The sequence below is a fragment of the Procambarus clarkii genome, chromosome 13 (assembly GCF_040958095.1).
Source record: "Procambarus clarkii isolate CNS0578487 chromosome 13, FALCON_Pclarkii_2.0, whole genome shotgun sequence".
Taxonomy (NCBI): Eukaryota; Metazoa; Arthropoda; class Malacostraca; order Decapoda; family Cambaridae; genus Procambarus; species Procambarus clarkii.
In genome coordinates this window covers 23,801,033-23,818,439 of record NC_091162.1, presented here as the reverse complement: position 1 = coordinate 23,818,439, position 17,407 = coordinate 23,801,033, and the positions used below count along the sequence as shown (strand labels likewise).

Here is a 17,407-nt window from a genome sequence, read left to right as displayed (position 1 = left end):
AGGAAGCGGAGTCGGTGGATGATATCAAACGACTGATAGTGATGAAGTTTATGTCAGTGCTCCATCCTGAGTTGCAAGTAAGGTTGAGAGAAGCAGGTATTAAGGACCTGAAGGCTGCAGCGGATCGAGCCGACATGCTGGAGGAGGCACTACATATCAGGAGGGAGGGGCCGCCCAGACACTCGCCTTACCCCAGGTCGGGAGGGAACCTTAGGAGTTCAGGAGGAGCGAGGACGGGTGGGGACTCTCCCAAGAGTAGTGTGCCCGATGAAGTAACGTGGTTCAAGAGCTCAAGAGACGCGGGGAGGAAGCCCCAAGCTGTGAGCAGTGGACCTAACTCGGGAGCGAGTGCTGCAGTCCCGGACACGACGACAGGGAGTCGAAGGAGGACCCAGGGAACGTCTGCAAGTGGTACCGCCAGAGTGACTGGCGAGTGGCCGCCCAGGGGAGGCAGCCGATGCTACAACTGTGGCGTGAGAGGACATTATGCCCGCGAGTGTGAGGAGCACCAAAGGAATGTAGGATTAATGTTGGAAGAGGAGAGAGTGTTTGTTCACACCCCATATTATAGTGGACCCAACGTGAATGGTTGGGAAATGAAGTTGGGTGAACATCCCTTCGTTTTCGGGGCCAACGTGAAGTTTGGAAAGTCAGACCCAGTGGAGGTTGCCGTGCTTCGAGATACGGGTGCTGACATAAGTATGGTAACCAGGAGTATTCTCCCCAAGGAATTTAATGATTCACCTGTGGGAGTGGTGAGGATACGCAGTGTGGGGGAGGAATACAGGTTGCCACTTCACGAAGTACAGCTGATTGCCGACTGCGGAGTCGAGAATGCTATAGTAGCTGTAGCCCCTAAGTTACCCCTAGAGCATGTACAGATGGTGCTGGGTAATGACCTCGGAGGAGGCAGGATACAACCCGATTGGGCCAGGAGTGCCTATGTTGCAAGCAGTGGTACAACCCTGCCAGGTGAGGTATCGGCCGTTCCAGATAATAGTGAGGAAGCCGACTTCGCCAGGGGAAACGTCGCCAGAGACGACGACAACGAGGGCGAGAGTACAGAGAGGTCGTCGGAGGTTGTGGAAAACCCCGACGGGGACCTCCGACTAAGCCTGATGATGCGTGTGGAGGAGTGGCGAGGAGCAGCTGTACAAACGCCTGGGGCGGTGAAGAGGCTGCAGACCGCACTCCCTCCATACAGAAACGTGAATAAAGTAAGCTCAGTGGATGAGCGAACGGCAGTGAGGGGCAGAGTGGAGGAGCCACGACGCAAGGCACCCTATGCCGGCCAGATGAATAGTGGTAGGTGCAAGATGAACCACTGTGGTGAGGTGAGCCACAGGGAGGTGGATGAGCCCAACCACGAACCGAAGAAGACGTCTGCAGGGAAGAGAATCTCATGGAGGAGTGAAGATGTTCGTCGGGAACGAAGGAGCGAGTGGTATAGGAAAGGCAATACGAAGAAAGCAGGGAATAGGTACACCCAGGGTAGGCGCCAGCCTAACCAGAGGGGCATTGGGCCATCGCAAAAGCCTAGTGTGGAAGAGAGGAAGCTGCTGGATGGAGTACAGGTTACAAGTGCCACTGTGAGGAGACAACGCACCTACGGGAGAAGAGGAACCGAGAAGAGAGAAGATTGGCGAAGAGGAGATCATGAGAGGAAACATGGAGTACCTGTAGGACGCAGTGGAAATGCAAGACTATCTCGGAGTGCACGACGCGGTGGAGGCGCTGCATGCACTGAATCTTACAGTGGTAACGAGCCGTGGGAGTACACTCGTAGCCACGGAGAGGGGATTTCTTGTAGGTGTTCAGGGAACACCCATCACACCCGGTACTATGCGAGGTGGAGATACAATGAGGCAAGTGACTGGCAAGGTGGTACGAGCCACGTCACCAACTGGAGGAGTGACACTTCAGGAACGGAGGGAGCAAGAGTATAGATTGCCCTCTTGAGTGCTGCTCTTCCGATATGACTCCTATTTTAAGGGGAGGGGTATGTTACGGTGCCCTCTCCTATTTCTTTCGTTTGCCGGCTTAAAGAGTCATATCAGCTCTCCCTACTGATTCTCTGAGGTTCAGGGAGTCTAATGATATATGTGGCGACCAAACCGGCTGCCAGTTAAGGGAAGGAAATTATATTATAAGTTGTAAATAAAGGAAAATTGGCGCCCTGTTATAAAATGAAACAGTATCCCCAACGGCAGATATGACCTTTTGGAAGGGACACAAGCCGATCGCGGATTGGCCGACGTAGGTCGCGGGCGACAAATCAGGGCCCGCCATGACGTCACCGAGTGCCCCGGGCGGCGCCAACGTCAGAGTTGTTCTGACCTTGGAAGCGACAGGAGGCGCCTCGGTCTGCTCTCAAGGATTGGAGGCTCTGCAAGCCTTGTTCAGTGGATTGAGCTGGCCATCGCAGCCCATCATAGTTATTGGAGACCCTGCGCTTCTGGGAAGCAAAAGAGGAACCAAGTTCAGTGAGCAGAGAAGTGCCAAACTTGGAAAATAGTCGGCGTTGAGGTCTGGAAGGTGGGCGGGCAGGCCTAGCTGTGACTGGGGTCACATCCACTGAGAATCTTGGAAGGACGACACCGTGCCTAGGACAAGGAGCAACGCCTTGTGGGAGAGGCGAGTGTGGGGAAAATAGTGATTAGCTCAGCGCCCATCGATGAATCAGGATTGGGGCAGCTGAATCTCAGGGATTGGAACGGCGACGACGCGAAGGCTCCACGACACCTGAGGACCTGTGGAACGTCCTGGATCGTCAAGGATCGACCCAAGGAAGCGTGGGAACCTCACACCATCGAGGGACAGGCGTCGTGAGCCAGGAATGTAAGGTAGATCATTTTCCCTCCCATTACCCCTTGTATGAGTAGGCTAGTTAGGCCACAATATTTACTTGTGTATGTGGCAGCAAGACTTTATTACTTTAATAGTAGAATAGGCTGCAAGGCAGCTTGAGTCCAGGACTGTCAGAGAGGACAGTGTGTATGGATGGCAGGACAGTGAAGAAGAGGCGCCGACGTGGTGAAGAGGCCCTCCTGTGAGAGTGTGAGACTCCTGTCTTTCTGCCCAGTTGAAGGAGGGTTGGAGGTCGTGGAAGAAGAGGCTGACGATCTCCAGACTCGTTATCCATATTTCCGTATTCATGTATTACTTGTGATTGTGTGTGTGTGTTCATGTAATTTGCATCAGTAAATCCACACATTTTATCACTGTGTTTGAGTGTGCCTCCATTTATATTTCTCTGTGAGCATACATTTCTGGCTACAAACAATATATAATATACCCACTGAACTGCGTTGCTGGGGCGCAGATATAATAACCCAGCTGGCGACCTTGCTAAGAGGAAGATAGAGAAGACAGGCGGGAAAGGAGTTCCTGCAACCTTTTTTGTCTGGCAGGCAAGACTCAGGGAGGTCATGGTTATAGGTAAGCCTGAGTCTTCCTTCACTCCCCCACGGGTCTAGGCCGGAACTGTTAACAGCAGTTTCCCCGTGTTTGACTGAAGGGCTTCCGGGGTGAATCAGTGGCACCCCTTTGTGGTGGAAGCAAAGACCTGCGGAGGTGGGCATTGTTGGTCCTCTCTTGTGTGACCAAGGAGACTCCGGTGAATCCAGGGAGTCGGAGGGGCTGAGTATTTGGGCCTTTGAGCCCCTAGCAGCCGAGTGTTAGCAGAGCCCCGGACCACCCACCCCCACGTGACAATATATATATGTATATGTGTATGTATACTTTTTCTTTTGGAAGGGGCTGTGTTCCCTTCTCTGTTGACGGGGCGCTGGGGGAGCAGCTTGCTCTGCTGACTCTTGCATGGTCCCACAGTTAGTGGGCGCTTTTGGTTTTTGCCCTCCCAGCGAGCATAAGAAATATTGCCAGAACAACCGTGGACATCTTCAAGAGGAAACTAGATTTATTCCTCCAAGGAGTGCCAGACCAACCGGGCTGTGGTGGGCCTGCGGGCCTGCGGGCCGCTCCAAGCAACAGCCTGGTGGACCAAACTCTCGCAAGTCAAGCCTGGCCTCGGGCCGGGCTTGGGGAGTAGAAGAACTCCCAGAACCCCATCAAGAAAGCAGGTATCAAGCAAGCAGGTGAATCACTTGTGGAGTCATTTGCCTCTGTTTCTGTTCTCTGAACTTTACAGTTGTCTGTTTTTCTTTGCTTTGTTTCTGGATATTTCCTTGGATATATATGGAGAGCAGGGTAACCATATCAGTTCCTTGCTCCCTGAGCCTGTGTGAGGGGACCAGGTTCTGGTTCTAATCTCCTGTAAGTTATTTTGGGCCTCTAGGGTTGGTGTGTGTGCGCGTGTGTGGAGATATAAAAACATGGGATGCCACAGGGGGGGCCATTGTTTGGCCCCTACAGAAAATAACAAGTGGGCATGTAATATCAGTGCAAGGGGTCTAAAGACAGAATTCAGTCTAAACAGTTTGGTTTGTTATATTGCATTTTTATAATTTTTAATCTTTAATTTTTGTCAAACAGATCTAGAAAAGAACTTTGCACTTGAATCATACACAGAAGAAAGCAAATGCTTTAATCAGCAGCGAGAATGGACCGAACGCACATGTTACCATCTTCGGCAGTGGCAGCACTGGGGTTCAGGCTGTTACCATTATATGTGTGTTGATGGCAGACTGCACATTATTGTTGCAAATCATACATATACCTGCTATCATGCTAATCAGGTAAGAATGAATTTTCTTCAAGTGTGTTGTGTGCTTATCTTGTTTACATGTATTTTATAACATCAATAATTATATGCAGTGTTTCAGGGATAATTCATAAAATAATTGAATTGAGTTCAATTAGTATTTTTAAGGTAATGCTAAATACTGAATGAGAAGTAAGCTAATATATATGAGTGATTAAAGACAATGTAGCAAATTAGTTTTGTAAAGTGATACTGATGAAAGACACTACTTTAATTTAGATTGTGTATCTCTAGAGGTAACTATGATAAGAGTAGAAATACAGTATTCAATATAATAGTTCTTTCAGCAAAGGACAGTGCTGACAAGGATGAACGGAAGCACCAAAATGAGCCTGGGCTTTGCCTTTGAGAGTTTTATCAGATAAACAATTACATAGAAGTAATACATGTAATGAGATAGGCATTGTGTAGGCAGGTGGGTGAAGATGAGGGGCAGGGTGTAGTCAGGTGGGTGAAGATGAGGGATGAGGGGCAGGGTGCAGTCAGGTGGGTGAAGATGAGGGATGAGGGGCGGGGTGCAGTCAGGTGGGTGAAGATGAGGGATGAGGGGCGGGGTGCAGTCAGGTGGGTGAAGATGAGGGATGAGGGGCGGGGTGCAGTCAGGTGGGTGAAGATGAGGGATGAGGGGAGGGGTGCAGTCAGGTGGGTGAAGATGAGGGATGAGGAGCAGGGTGCAGTCAGGTGGGTGAAGATGAGGGATGAGGGGCGGGGTGCAGTCAGGTGGGTGAAGATGAGGGATGAGGGGGGGGGTGCAGTCAGGTGGGTGAAGATGAGGGATGAGGGGGGTGTGCAGTCAGGTGGGTGAAGATGAGGGATGAGGAGCAGGGTGCAGTCAGGTGGGTGAAGATGAGGGATGAGGAGCAGGGTGCAGTCAGGTGGGTGAAGATGAGGGTCAACCAGGTTGTGTTAACCCGCTTGCGTCTGCAAGGGGTTCGGGTACTGGCTTACCTCGATGACTGGTTGGTGTGGGCTCCCAGCCAGTCTGCGTGTCTGCTCGCCAGGAGTTTGGTTCTTTCCCAGCTCACCAGGTTCGGGTTCCTGGTGAACTGGAGGAAGTCCCATCTGGTTCCCTCTCGGGTTTGGACTTGGCTGGGTCTTGTGTTCTACTCTTGTCTTGTACTCTCGGACTGTTTCCTTATCTCTCCCTTTGGCGTCGTTGCTGCAGTTGCAGTCCTGCTTTCGGCTATTTCTTGGGGGTTCCTGGACACTCGTTGGTTGCTCAAGCAGCTGTGTGGGAGTCTGCCCTTCACCGTGCTGGTTTACCCGCCAGGTTGGTTCTGGCTTCGGCGGCTGTTCTGGTTCCTTCGGGTATGTCCCTTCTGCTGCTCTTGCAATTGTTGAGTTTGGCCTCTTGGGGGGCCCCTTGTGTTGGCTGCTGCTTCGCAGGCTTTCTTTTTGTTTTTTGGGGGATTCAGTGTCATGGCACCTAGCCGAGCCCTCGCTCGATGTGTACACTGATGCATTGTCTCTTGGCTGGGGTTTTGTGACCAGTGGTCACCAGGCAAGCAAGGGTCGATGGGGTCCATCCTTTCGTCAGGCTCACAGGACGGTGCTGGATTTCGCGGCAGTGTGGCTGTCACTTCAGAGGGTTCATGTTGCTCGCGGATCGATGATCCGGCTCCATTCGGACTGCGCCCCAATGATTCATTGCCTGAAACGAGGGGGTGTTTGATGAAGTCCTTGTTCGCTTCAGATGACTCATCTGCTGAGTTTTCAGGATTTGACTCTTCTGGCGGTTCACATCCAAGGGATGTCCAATGTCCTAGTGGATAGCCTGTCCTGCTTCATTTCCCTTTCCACGGAATGGTCGGTCAACGCTAACTCGTTTGGTTAGCTCTGCCGGATGTACAGGCACCCGGAGGTGGACCTCTTCAAGCCGGAGTGGTCGTGGCATTTCCTGGTATCTGTGGCACCCTTTTCCGACGGCGAGGCCGTCAGGGTCGATGCTGTTCGGCAGGACTAGTTGAGTTGAAGTTCCCTGTACCTCTTCCTGCAGGTTCAGCTGTTGCTTCATGTCCTGGCATGAGTGGAGACTTACCCGGGAGAGTTGTCCTGTTGGCCTCTTGGAGACCAGCCCAGCCATGGTTTTAGGCGCTGCTTGCTCAGTGTCCGAATCCGAGGACTTTCTGCAGCTCCGCCTCTTTCAGCAGATCGGTCCAGTCTGATACGTGGCTGATTCGATCCCCTCCAATCTTCGCATCTGGTCTTCTGACCCAGGATTATCACCACTTGTATGGTGATCAGGTGGCTTCATTGCTGGTGCCCACCTGCATGTTTCGTCTCGCCGACAGTATGAAGTCTCCTGGCGGTCCTTTTATCACTTTTCTGGGGAGGAGCCCCTACGGCTCCCCGGAGATTACTAGGCTGATATGCTAATGTTGGTATGCTTACTAGGCTGATATGCTAATGTTAGCCAATAGCATCAGCTAGGCTGATGCTATTGGCTCGGTTGTGTGCTCTGGCTCCAGTATTTTTGCGGCGCTGTGCCTTGTGTGTGGCTGCTGTACTCCAGGGGTGCGAGAGCCAGGAGTTATTCCTCAGTACAGTACTCGGGCTGCATGCGCCTAGGGTTCCTTTCCCTAGGTGCCCTGTAAGTACTGCCCCAGGAGTTTGGGGTTACCTTCCACAAGTTCCTCGGGGTCTGCCTCTGTGTGTCCGTTTTACTGCTCGGTTTCTCAGCCGCCCTTTGGGTACTTGGGGGTTTTGTCTCCCTAGTTTGCCTTAGGGTAAGAGGCAGTTTTCGCACTGGTAAGGGGTTGTCTAGTTGTCAAGGGGTAAGGTGCTAGTTGTCACCTATCACAGCGGCCGGCTCTGTTACTTGGGGTATGTTGTCCTCTTGCGGGGTTTTGTTTTTCTTTTTCTTTTTACATTGGTGGCAGGTTCTGCCCTATTTGCCACTGGTGTTTGGCCTCACCCTGATACTTGGTGGTGCCCCCTTCTTGGTCCCTGTGAGTGTACACGTTCCTGGGGTTCAGCTTTAAACAGTTTGGTAGTTTTGGGTGCCGGTTAGCAGTACCCTACCTGGGTTTACCTGAGCACAAGTCCTCTTCAAGTAAACTCTCAGGACCTGGGAATCCCCTAGGGGATGCGTGGGTCCGATGGAGGTGACCCCTGGGTCCCCCCCTCGCTTCGTATGAGTTTGAGGGTTGTTCGGTCCCCTTGTCTTAGGGCGACCCTCACTGTTTTTGCCTTCATCACGCAGCCTGTTGGGGCGGTGACACTTTCGACCCTGAGTCCTGTGAGTATTGTTGCTTGCTGGTGACTCAATTTACCCAATATATGGATGATCATCTTCGGGTACAGGCTGCACAGGCGTTGCATTCTAGTTTTCGGTTGTTGCAATGCGCTTGGTTGGTTGCTCACCCAGATGCCCTGCGGCTGCCCCGTTTTGCTTATAGGGACCCGGACTTGGGGGTGGGGATCGCTTCGACCCTGGTTCAGTCCACACCTAGTCCTTCCCCTTCTGTTGTTCATTCTGGTCCCTCTCCCCTGCTTCCAGCCCCGAAACGTCTGAGGGTTTCAGAGTCGGGGCAGGGGTTAGTTGGTCTTGAGACTCGGGCAGCCTCGAGGGATGCCGCTTCCGGTGTGGCGACGGAGGCATTAGAGTCTCCTCCCACAGCTGAAGCCTCTGGGTCTGACCAGTGGGCTTCATTCTATCCGGCTTCTACGGCTGCACCGGCCTTGTCTAGTGGGGGTTTGGTGCTTGGGGGGAGGACTCGGCCTCGGGTCCTGCGGAAAAGGACCTTGGGGCTGGGGAGGGGCTGACTTGGGGGCCTTGGCCCCGTTGGACCCCGCCTGGGTTTTTCTACCCTATGAGCGGGGCTTATTGTTACTAGGAGTGGGGTTTTCTCCCCCCCCCCCCCCTCTGCATATGAGATGGATTTGGTGTCTGCCTCTCCCCTGCTTCGATTCCGTGTTCCCCCGGGCGCTTCGGTTCCGTCTTTTCGGAGGTTTTCGGCTTATGGCATCCAACCTGCTGCGGTGCAGGCAGCTCTTGCGGCAAACCTCCTAAGTGACCCAGATTATGCCTCAGCAATGGATCCCTCGGCTTTCAAGTTTGGGACTTCGCTCCCTTTCTGGCTCTGTTATGAGGTTCTGGAGTCGTCCTGGCTGGCGGACTGTCCTGTCTTTGCCTTGGAGACTTGGCACTCCTTCTGTCGTTCCCGCACGCTTGAGTGGTGGGAGGCTTCGACGGTGCTTCAAGTTTTCCTGAGGGGCGACCTTGAGCACCTCAATGAGTGCTTGTTTGCTCCTGCCCTTTTCCGGGATGTTGGTGTCATTCAGCTCCATGGGCAGGTTCCCTTCCTTTCGGCGGCGCAGGTGGTGGAGGACTTGCACGCTCGGGGCCTTTTGGTTGTGGCCTTGTGCTTCTTTTCCCTCCTGCCGCTGTCTTCTGAATGGCTCACGGAGAATGTTGGGGCGCTTGGGGCTGTTGCTGGGTCTGGCGTCTTGGCCTCGGCGGCTCGCTCGTCGGCTGCCTTGCTGAAGCTTTTCGCGCCAATCTTGCGGGATGCAGTGGCTCTGTTTTATGCCTCCTGGCTCGCGTGACAGCAGACGGTGCTTGCCTCCTCCGTGGAATCTGCTTGGGCCTTGGCTCTTAGGATGTCTTCCCCTTTTTGCCCTCTTGTTTGAGGCTTCAGCCGGTGCGCAGTATATTCAGGCTGCTTCGGCTTCTTGCCGTCCTATGTCGGACTTCTTGGTTCTCTGGGGGTCCCATGGTGGGCCTTCCTGGAAGAGTCGTGCCAAGGCTTGCGGGGGTTCTCGCCGTGGTAGGCCACTGGTGTCAGGTTCGAGTTCGGCTCCTCCTTCGGGCCCGCCTTCATCTGGTCGGCGCGGTGTTTGCTCTGTGAGAGGTTCTGGGTCTCGTAAGGGGCGCCAGCCCTTTCGCGGTTCGCCCCATTGATGGGGCAATGGGGTGAAGGCTTGCGCTGTTCGCTCATGCCTGGTCCCACGATTTGTGGGCATTTCGGGTTTCGCACAGCCTCCGGTGGCGTTGGGTGGCTCCTCCCCCTGCGGGAGGTTCGGGGCTGGCAGGGCAGGCTTCTTCCCCTGCGCTCTGTCAGGTCATCTTGAAGTGGGTTCGCTTGGGCGTGGTTGAAACGACGTCATCCCTCAGATAGGTTTCCCATCTGTTTCCAGTCCCGAAACGGGACTGCGCGAACCTGCAGTTCATTTTGGACTTGTCCCGTCTGAACTCCTGGGTTCATTGCCCCTCCTTTCGGATGACTACGCTGTCCCAGGTTCGGCTCCTGTTGGCACCGGGTGCTTGGATGGTGTCCCTGGACACCATCCAAGCACCATCGCAAAAAAAGTGGCAACCTTCTTAATTTTAGACCTGTATTATTGTCAAGTGTAGTAGTTAAAATACCCTGTACAGTATTGGAAAAATAATTAAAACCAGATAGGTAGAACACCTGGAGAGAAATAATATAATAACTGTACGGTTTTCAATCGGGAAGAGCCTGTATAACAAATCTACTTTGTTTCTATGAAAGAGCACAGAGATTTTACAGGTGAGAGATGTCTGGGTTGACTGCATTTATTTGGTTGAAAAAAAAAATGAAGGAAGGCTTTTGATAGTCCCACATAAGAGGGTGTTCTAGAAAGTGGAACATACTGAAGGAGTGACAGGGAGGCTTCTAACAATGATGAACGATTTTGACAAAAAAAAAAGGAGGGCAGTAACCAGAGGCAATGTATCAGTTTGGAGAAATGTCACTAGTGGAGTACCACAAGATTCAATTATTGCACCAGTAATGTTCATTGTCAACACGAACGATCTACCAGAAGGAATACAGAATTACATGAACGCATTTGTTGATGATGCTAAGATACTAGAGAAGACAAGAAACTTAAGAAACTTAGATGATTGTCATGCTCTTCAAGAAGACCTGGACAAAACAAGTATATGGAGCACCACTTGGGAAGTGAAATTTAATGTGAATAAATGCCATGTTAGGGAGTGTGGAATAGAAAATAGGTCACAAACAACCTACAAATTATGTGAAAAAGCAAACAAAAAATCTGATAAAGAATGAGATTTAGGAATGAATCTAGATAGAAAATTGTTACCGAGGAGCACATAAAGAACATTGTGTGAGGAGCCTATGCTATACTTTCCAATCTCAGAATTGCTTTTAAATGCATGGATGGCAAAATACTAAAGAAATTGTTCATGACCTTTGTGAGACCAAAGCTGAAATATGCAGCAGTTGTATAGTGCCCATATCTTCAGAAGCACATCAACAAACTGGAAAAGGTACAAAGACATGCAACTAAGTGGCTTCTAGAACTGAAAGACAAGAGCTACGAGGAGAGGTTAGAAGTATTAAATATGACAAAACTAGAAGGTAGAAGAAAAAGGAGATATGATCACTATATACAAAATAGTAATGGGAATTGGCAAAATCGATAGAATTCTTAAGATCTGGAACTTCAAGAACAAGATGTCATAGATTTAAGGTAACAAAACAAAGCTGCCCAAAAAAATATTTGAAAATTCACTTTTGCAACTAGCCGGTTGGAACAAGTGAGAAGGTGGTGGAGGCCAAAACTGTCAGTAGTTTCAAAGTATTATATGACAGTGTGCTGGGAAGATGGGACACCACAAGTGTAGCTTTCATCATGTAGCTACACTTGGGTAATTACAGAGATGGGCAAAAAACTTCCTGATTCACCCAAGGAAAGGCTCCTCGCTCCCAGTGGTCTGGTCTCAAAAAAGTGAACTCCCGAACACACCAGAGAAGAGAACTGTCAGTGCAGGGGAAGCCCTCGGGAGCCCTCGGGGAAAGTAGCCCCGAGCACAGGTCAGCTTCAAGTGCCCTATGAGCTAGTTCCTCACAACAAAAACTGACAAACACCCTCATGAAGCTAACTAAAAATGTGGAAAGGGTCCAAGAATGGCCACCATTTAGCTTAGACACAGCAGGGCTTGCACAGTTTGTGGACGATCCATGTACCCTGTAGAGGACAACTAAATGTCTGTATCAGCAACAGAACTGGTTTGGTGGACTGATGGCTCTGCCAGTTGACAGTGAGAACCCCAGCCCCAATCCCCTCCACAAACTAGTGGGAGGGGTACTTGTTTCAAGAGATTAGATTGTTTCTTTTCTTTGTTGGGGGAATTCATTTGGCAGTTTTGGACTTTTGAATTTGGCTTCAGTCTCTTTGAAGCCAGCAGTGGTCTGTATTGGCTCACTGACTTTCTGGATGCTTTTCTGGTGAGCTGGTGGAGTGTCACCTGCTCTCTGCACCTCTGAGGAGAGGGGACCAAGTTCTGGCTCTGGTTCCCGGTAATCATACCAGAACTCAATGACAGATGTGACCTAGTAGTTTGGAGACATCTCAGCGAGATAACTTCAGGGAGCCACCAAAGCTCACCCAGAAAAAAGCAATTCATTACATTCAGTAGTGATTTTTTTCATTAAAAGTATTTGGGGAGTTGTTTAGCAGGTTCAAGGTTTCGAGTCTTGTGAACCTAGCACTTATCTGTAAAACTTCACTGATTTTCTGGATAATTTCTCGGTGAAATTGCAGCATGTCATTTGCTCTGTGCACTTCTGTGAGCAGACCAGGTTTTGGCTGTTTTCTCCAGTAGGCCAAACAGAACTCCCATGAGTGATGTGACTTTGTAATATGTAGCTATCTCAGTGAGATAGCTACAGGGAACCACTAAACGGCACCCCCAGACATAGCAAATAGCATCCTGGAAAGTTAAGAGCAATAGTAAAAAATTGGCAGGGGGTAACCTCACAACACAACCAATAGAGGAATGAACTAAACAAACTTCCCAGATGCATGGACACTAGCTGCCCAGGCCATAAACATTTGGCAACAGTTTCAGGTGTAGAAGCAATGCCGGCATAATACACCTGACAGGGAAGAGGCATGTTGGATGATACCAAGCATACTAACGCAGGCTGACCCGTATTACCATCTAATGACATTTGGGCGAGTTGTGACTAGGTTTGTTCTCCTATTGCCAACCATCATTTACCTTGTTTCTTTATTTTATTTAAGAACAGTGGTTTGTTTTATCTTGGTTAAAACTATTTGGGCAGGTTTCCTTTTTATTTTGTCAATTTTTGATGCCCATACCTCTGTTAGAAGGCGAGGTGTTTGGTCCTGACTCTTAACAAACTTGTACAATTCTCTAGGGTCTGGTACTATTTGGTAGCCTCTGTAGTACTCATGCTTAAGCTCAGGGAAGCTGCTGAGAGAGCCAACCTAGAAATAGTCAGCATTTATAAAGGTTTTAGATTAGTTTTCACGGTAACAGTAATACATTTCTGATAACTTGTCTTAATTTTGCAGGTAATAAATATTTCCATCTTCCAAAATGGATGGCTGCATGAAGGTGCTATTGTGTGTCCACCATGTGAGGAGATTTGTAAGGTAAGGCTGTTCAATATTACATTGCATATTGTGTGCTGATGATTTAATTAATTTATAAGCAGTAATGGATTTAAATTTAGGCTGTCCCAGAAGTTTATTATATAGTATTTTTAGTGGAGAGCCCCTTTGGCTCCCTGGAGCTGTCGGGCTAATATGTGAATCATTAGACCGGTGCATTAGTCTATGGAGTTCAGCCTACCAGGGATCACAAGCCAGAACCTGGCCTCCTCAGAGAAACACAGGAAGCAATGGCCCTAGAAAACCTCCCTGTGGTTGGGGGTTTTCTTTATCAGCCATCGACTGGGGTTAGGCACCCAGGTTGGGAGCCGCCATTTTGGTGAGGGAGGAGCGTCGTCTGCATGACTTGGCATGTTGTTTACTGATGGCCACTATGATCTTTGGGCACCATACCAGCTTATTTGTTCAGGTATGGTGAATAAAACAGGTAGATACTTATATATAATGTGTGTATATAGCGTAATAACACCACAAACAATATTGTTGGAGGACAAATATTAGTGCGTCTGGCCTTGAGGGCGGCCGCCGATCAGCTGACTGTGTGAGTAGCTACGTCTTTCTGCCTTTACTCACCATACAAGCTTAGATGTACAGTTATGGTGAACAAAACATGTATATACGTATATATAACGTCTGTGTATAGTGAATAAATACAGAAAGAGTATTGTGGGAGGTGAATGAGGGTGAGTGAGGTGGTGTTGAGGGAGGGAGTGGCAGTGAGTGGCTCGCTGGTGTTTGGCGATCACTCCTCGTTGCTTTTTGACTCACAAGACCAACTTAGTAGTTCGTTATGGTGTACAAAACATGCAAATACTTACATATAACCTGTGTATATAGTGTAACAACAGCAAAACTATTTGTTTATTGTTTTATGAACATAATAATTGAATCACTAATATGCACACCATAATTTTGAGTACAGCGATGGTTCACACATTTTATAATATAAATATACCACAATTCACTGTATGGAATAATATTACTGCAAAAAAACTAAGAAAAAATCAATCAGAGACATTGAAATAATTAGGTAATAATATATTTGTGGCAACTGTCGTCTGACAGCTTGGGCGGAGTAGACATCGTCTGGCGAAGGCTCTGACAACGCCCCTTTTTTGCCACACTTCCCTACCCCTATTGCAGCTAAAATATGCCACCTACGATTTTTTTGTTATATTTTCCGTGATCAGGGAACAAAAATGAACACTTCTATAAGACGAAAGAATTTTTTTGATTTTTTTTTTTGTTGCGCTTGTGGGTGTGAATTCCATTTGGGCCCCTAGCGGTTTGAGGGTTAATATCCTGTCATCCCCACAGGCGCATGTCATTTTGAAAAAAAAATAAATTATTTTTTCTTCCTAACCTGTTAATTTGTGTTCACTGATCACGGGAAAAATAATAAAAAAATCGTAAGTGGCATATATTGCCCGCTATAGGGTGGGGAAGTCTGGCAAATTATAGGCGCTGACTCAGCGTGCGTCCCAGGCGGTCTGTTGCTCGCCAGGTGTCAGGCCGGAGTTGCCACAAAGAGATAATTACCTAATTATTTCAATGTCTCTGATTGATTTTTCATAGTTTTTTTGCTGTAATATTATTCAATAGTGTGCAGTTTGATATATTTATATAATAAAATGAGTGAATCATTGCTGTACTCAAAAATATGGTGTGCATATTGTTGATTCAATTATGTTCATCAATCAGTGAACAAATACTTTGTCGGTTATTACACTATAAGCACAGGTTATATATAAGTATCTGCATGTTTTGTTCACTATAACGAACCACTAAGTAGCTATTATGAGTCAAAAAGTATCGAGGAGTGACCGCGGTGTACCAGCCAGCCACTCCCGCCCTCCCTCCAGTCATCTGACTCACCCACATTCTCCTCCCACAATACTATTTTTGCTATAATTCACTATATACAGACGTTATATATAAGTATCTACATGTTTTGTTCACCATAACTGTACATCTAAGCTTGTATGGTGAGTAAAGGCACAAAGACGTAGGACCTCTCACAGTTGGCTGATGGCTCCCACCCTCAAGGCCAGACGCACTAATATTTCTCCTCCAACAATACTGTGTGGTGTTATTACGCTATATATCTTATATACAGATGTTATATGTAAGTATTTACATGTTTTGTTCACCATAACTGTACATCTAAGCTTGTATGGTGAGTAAAGGCACAAAGACGTAGGACCTCACACAGTCAGCTGATGGCTGCCGCCCTCAAGGCCAGACGCACTAATATTTCTCCTCCAACAATACTGTGTGGTGTTATTACGCTATATACACACATTATATATAAATATCTACCTGTTTTATTCACCATACTTGTACAAATAAACTGGTATGGTGCCCAAAGACCATCGTGGTAACCAGTAAACATCACCTTCGTCTGCACGGTGGCATCATGCAGACGACGCCACTGCCCTCACCAAAATGGCGACTCCAAACCTTCTCTTGCTGTTTATACCCTCTATACACACGTTATATATAAGTATCTACATTTGTGTTCACCATAGTGAACCACTAAGCTGGTATGCTGAGTGCAGTCAATAAAAGGTGGCCACACAGTCAGAAGACATCGCCACCACCCTCCCTCCCACAGCATTACTCCTCCCTCCATGGCGCACAGCGCTAAATATCACCACAATCCTGCTATTATCAGAACCCTGGTCAGTTTTATCACAGTCAGGGGTCTCCTGTAATAATATCATCACTACATAATAGCATGAACAAGTATATTTTGGCATTTTTAGGCAATGCTGTGGTCACGAGCTGAACAGCAGTGCTGTTAGCTCATGCTGCGTGCGTCAGGCTTGGTTGCTCACTCAGTACTGAGGCCAATAACACCCGGGAGTTTGGCCCACGATTTTTTTAAAAAATGGCGTCTGTTTACAAAAGCCCTGATGAAGATGTGGTGAACCCCATGTATCCGCGAGCTGTTTAAATCTTGCGTAATACTCCAACACATCATATGACGTGATGCGCAGTTGACTGGAACAACGTCCAACACGTCATATGACGTGATGCGCACTTTAAGGGTTAATGGCATATAGAAGATGGTGATGAAGGGGGAGGAGGAGAGTTGTTACTGTTTGGAAGGGGAGTCCCCTTCCATTATCACATCAGGCAGTGATATTTTCTCTGTGGTACTCTTTCTCCTACGTTTTGCCTGAATACCACTAGGACCTGGTTGAGGTTCAGTGCTTGTTTGTCTAACTACAAATTTGTCAAGAGAAATTTGTTTTTCCTTCGTTTTAACATTTGTCTGTAATGATGCATCACAGTGTCATTGAATAGGTTAAGGCAATGCCTTTTGCCACTTTAGCACCCATAATGTCCTTTTTCTTAGCCAGTATGGTGGATATCGTTGACTGAGATTTGTTGTACTGCCTAGCCAGTTCAACAATTCGCACACCATCTTCATATTTACGAATGATCTCTTGTTTCTGCTCTATGGTCATTCTTACATGGGATCTCATATGTTGAGCCTTACCACTGACTTTCCTGGGACTCATGGTGTGATATATAATAATTACTGTAATGTTCAAAATGCAAAAAATCACCACAAACACGGAATTTCTTATAGGCACGATTGTCACTAAGCGGGCAGCTGTAGTAAACGGAGGCAGGTCGAACCGCATGACCGGGAACCACGCTCTCGGTCGACCCGAACGTGTACCAACAAATATCTGAAGTCGACGACACCATCGGATGTCGAGTTGCATTTTTCGATGAAATTTACATCGTAACTCGAAATTATCGTAAGTAGGGGCAATCGTAAGTCGAGGTGCCACTGTACTGTTGCCACGTATCTGTACGTGGCAAGGTGTGATGAACCCCGTGTATCCGCGGGCCGTTTAAATCTTGCGTAGTACTCCAACACGTCATATGACGTGATGCGCAATTTATAGCAAGATACTCAACATGTCATATGAAGTGTTGCGCAGTTTAAGGGTTAAGGCTAGCCAGCCTGCGGTCTATCCCAGTGCCCATGACGTTCGTAAGTTCACTGCTCTTGCTGCCGTCTTTGGCAACATGTCCTGAGCCGACATTCAGGTGCGGGGATTTTGACGGTCGAACAGGGTCCTGGCTGCTCGTTACCTCATGAACTTTCCTGGGCCTAGTCAGGCTTGTGTCGCTTTGGGTCGGCGGTTGCAGCCAGTTGTCTCGATTCGAGTTGAGGAGTGAGCGACAACCACCTCCCAGGTAAGTCCCTATACTTTTTCTCTGTGGGTAGTTAGCTCTGGGGAGCCGAAGGAG

General features: G+C 48.5%; 1 protein-coding gene across 1 annotated transcript in view; it reads left to right on the top strand.

The window, feature by feature from the left end:
* Positions 1-17,407, top strand: part of Invadolysin (leishmanolysin-like peptidase, invadolysin) — a gene marked incomplete in the record, with an annotated part of 420,119 nt that overhangs the window by 388,151 nt on the left and 14,561 nt on the right. The window contains 2 exon segments of the mRNA XM_069323797.1: positions 4,495-4,697; positions 13,037-13,117. Of these exon segments, the coding sequence (XP_069179898.1) occupies positions 4,495-4,697; positions 13,037-13,117 (284 nt within the window).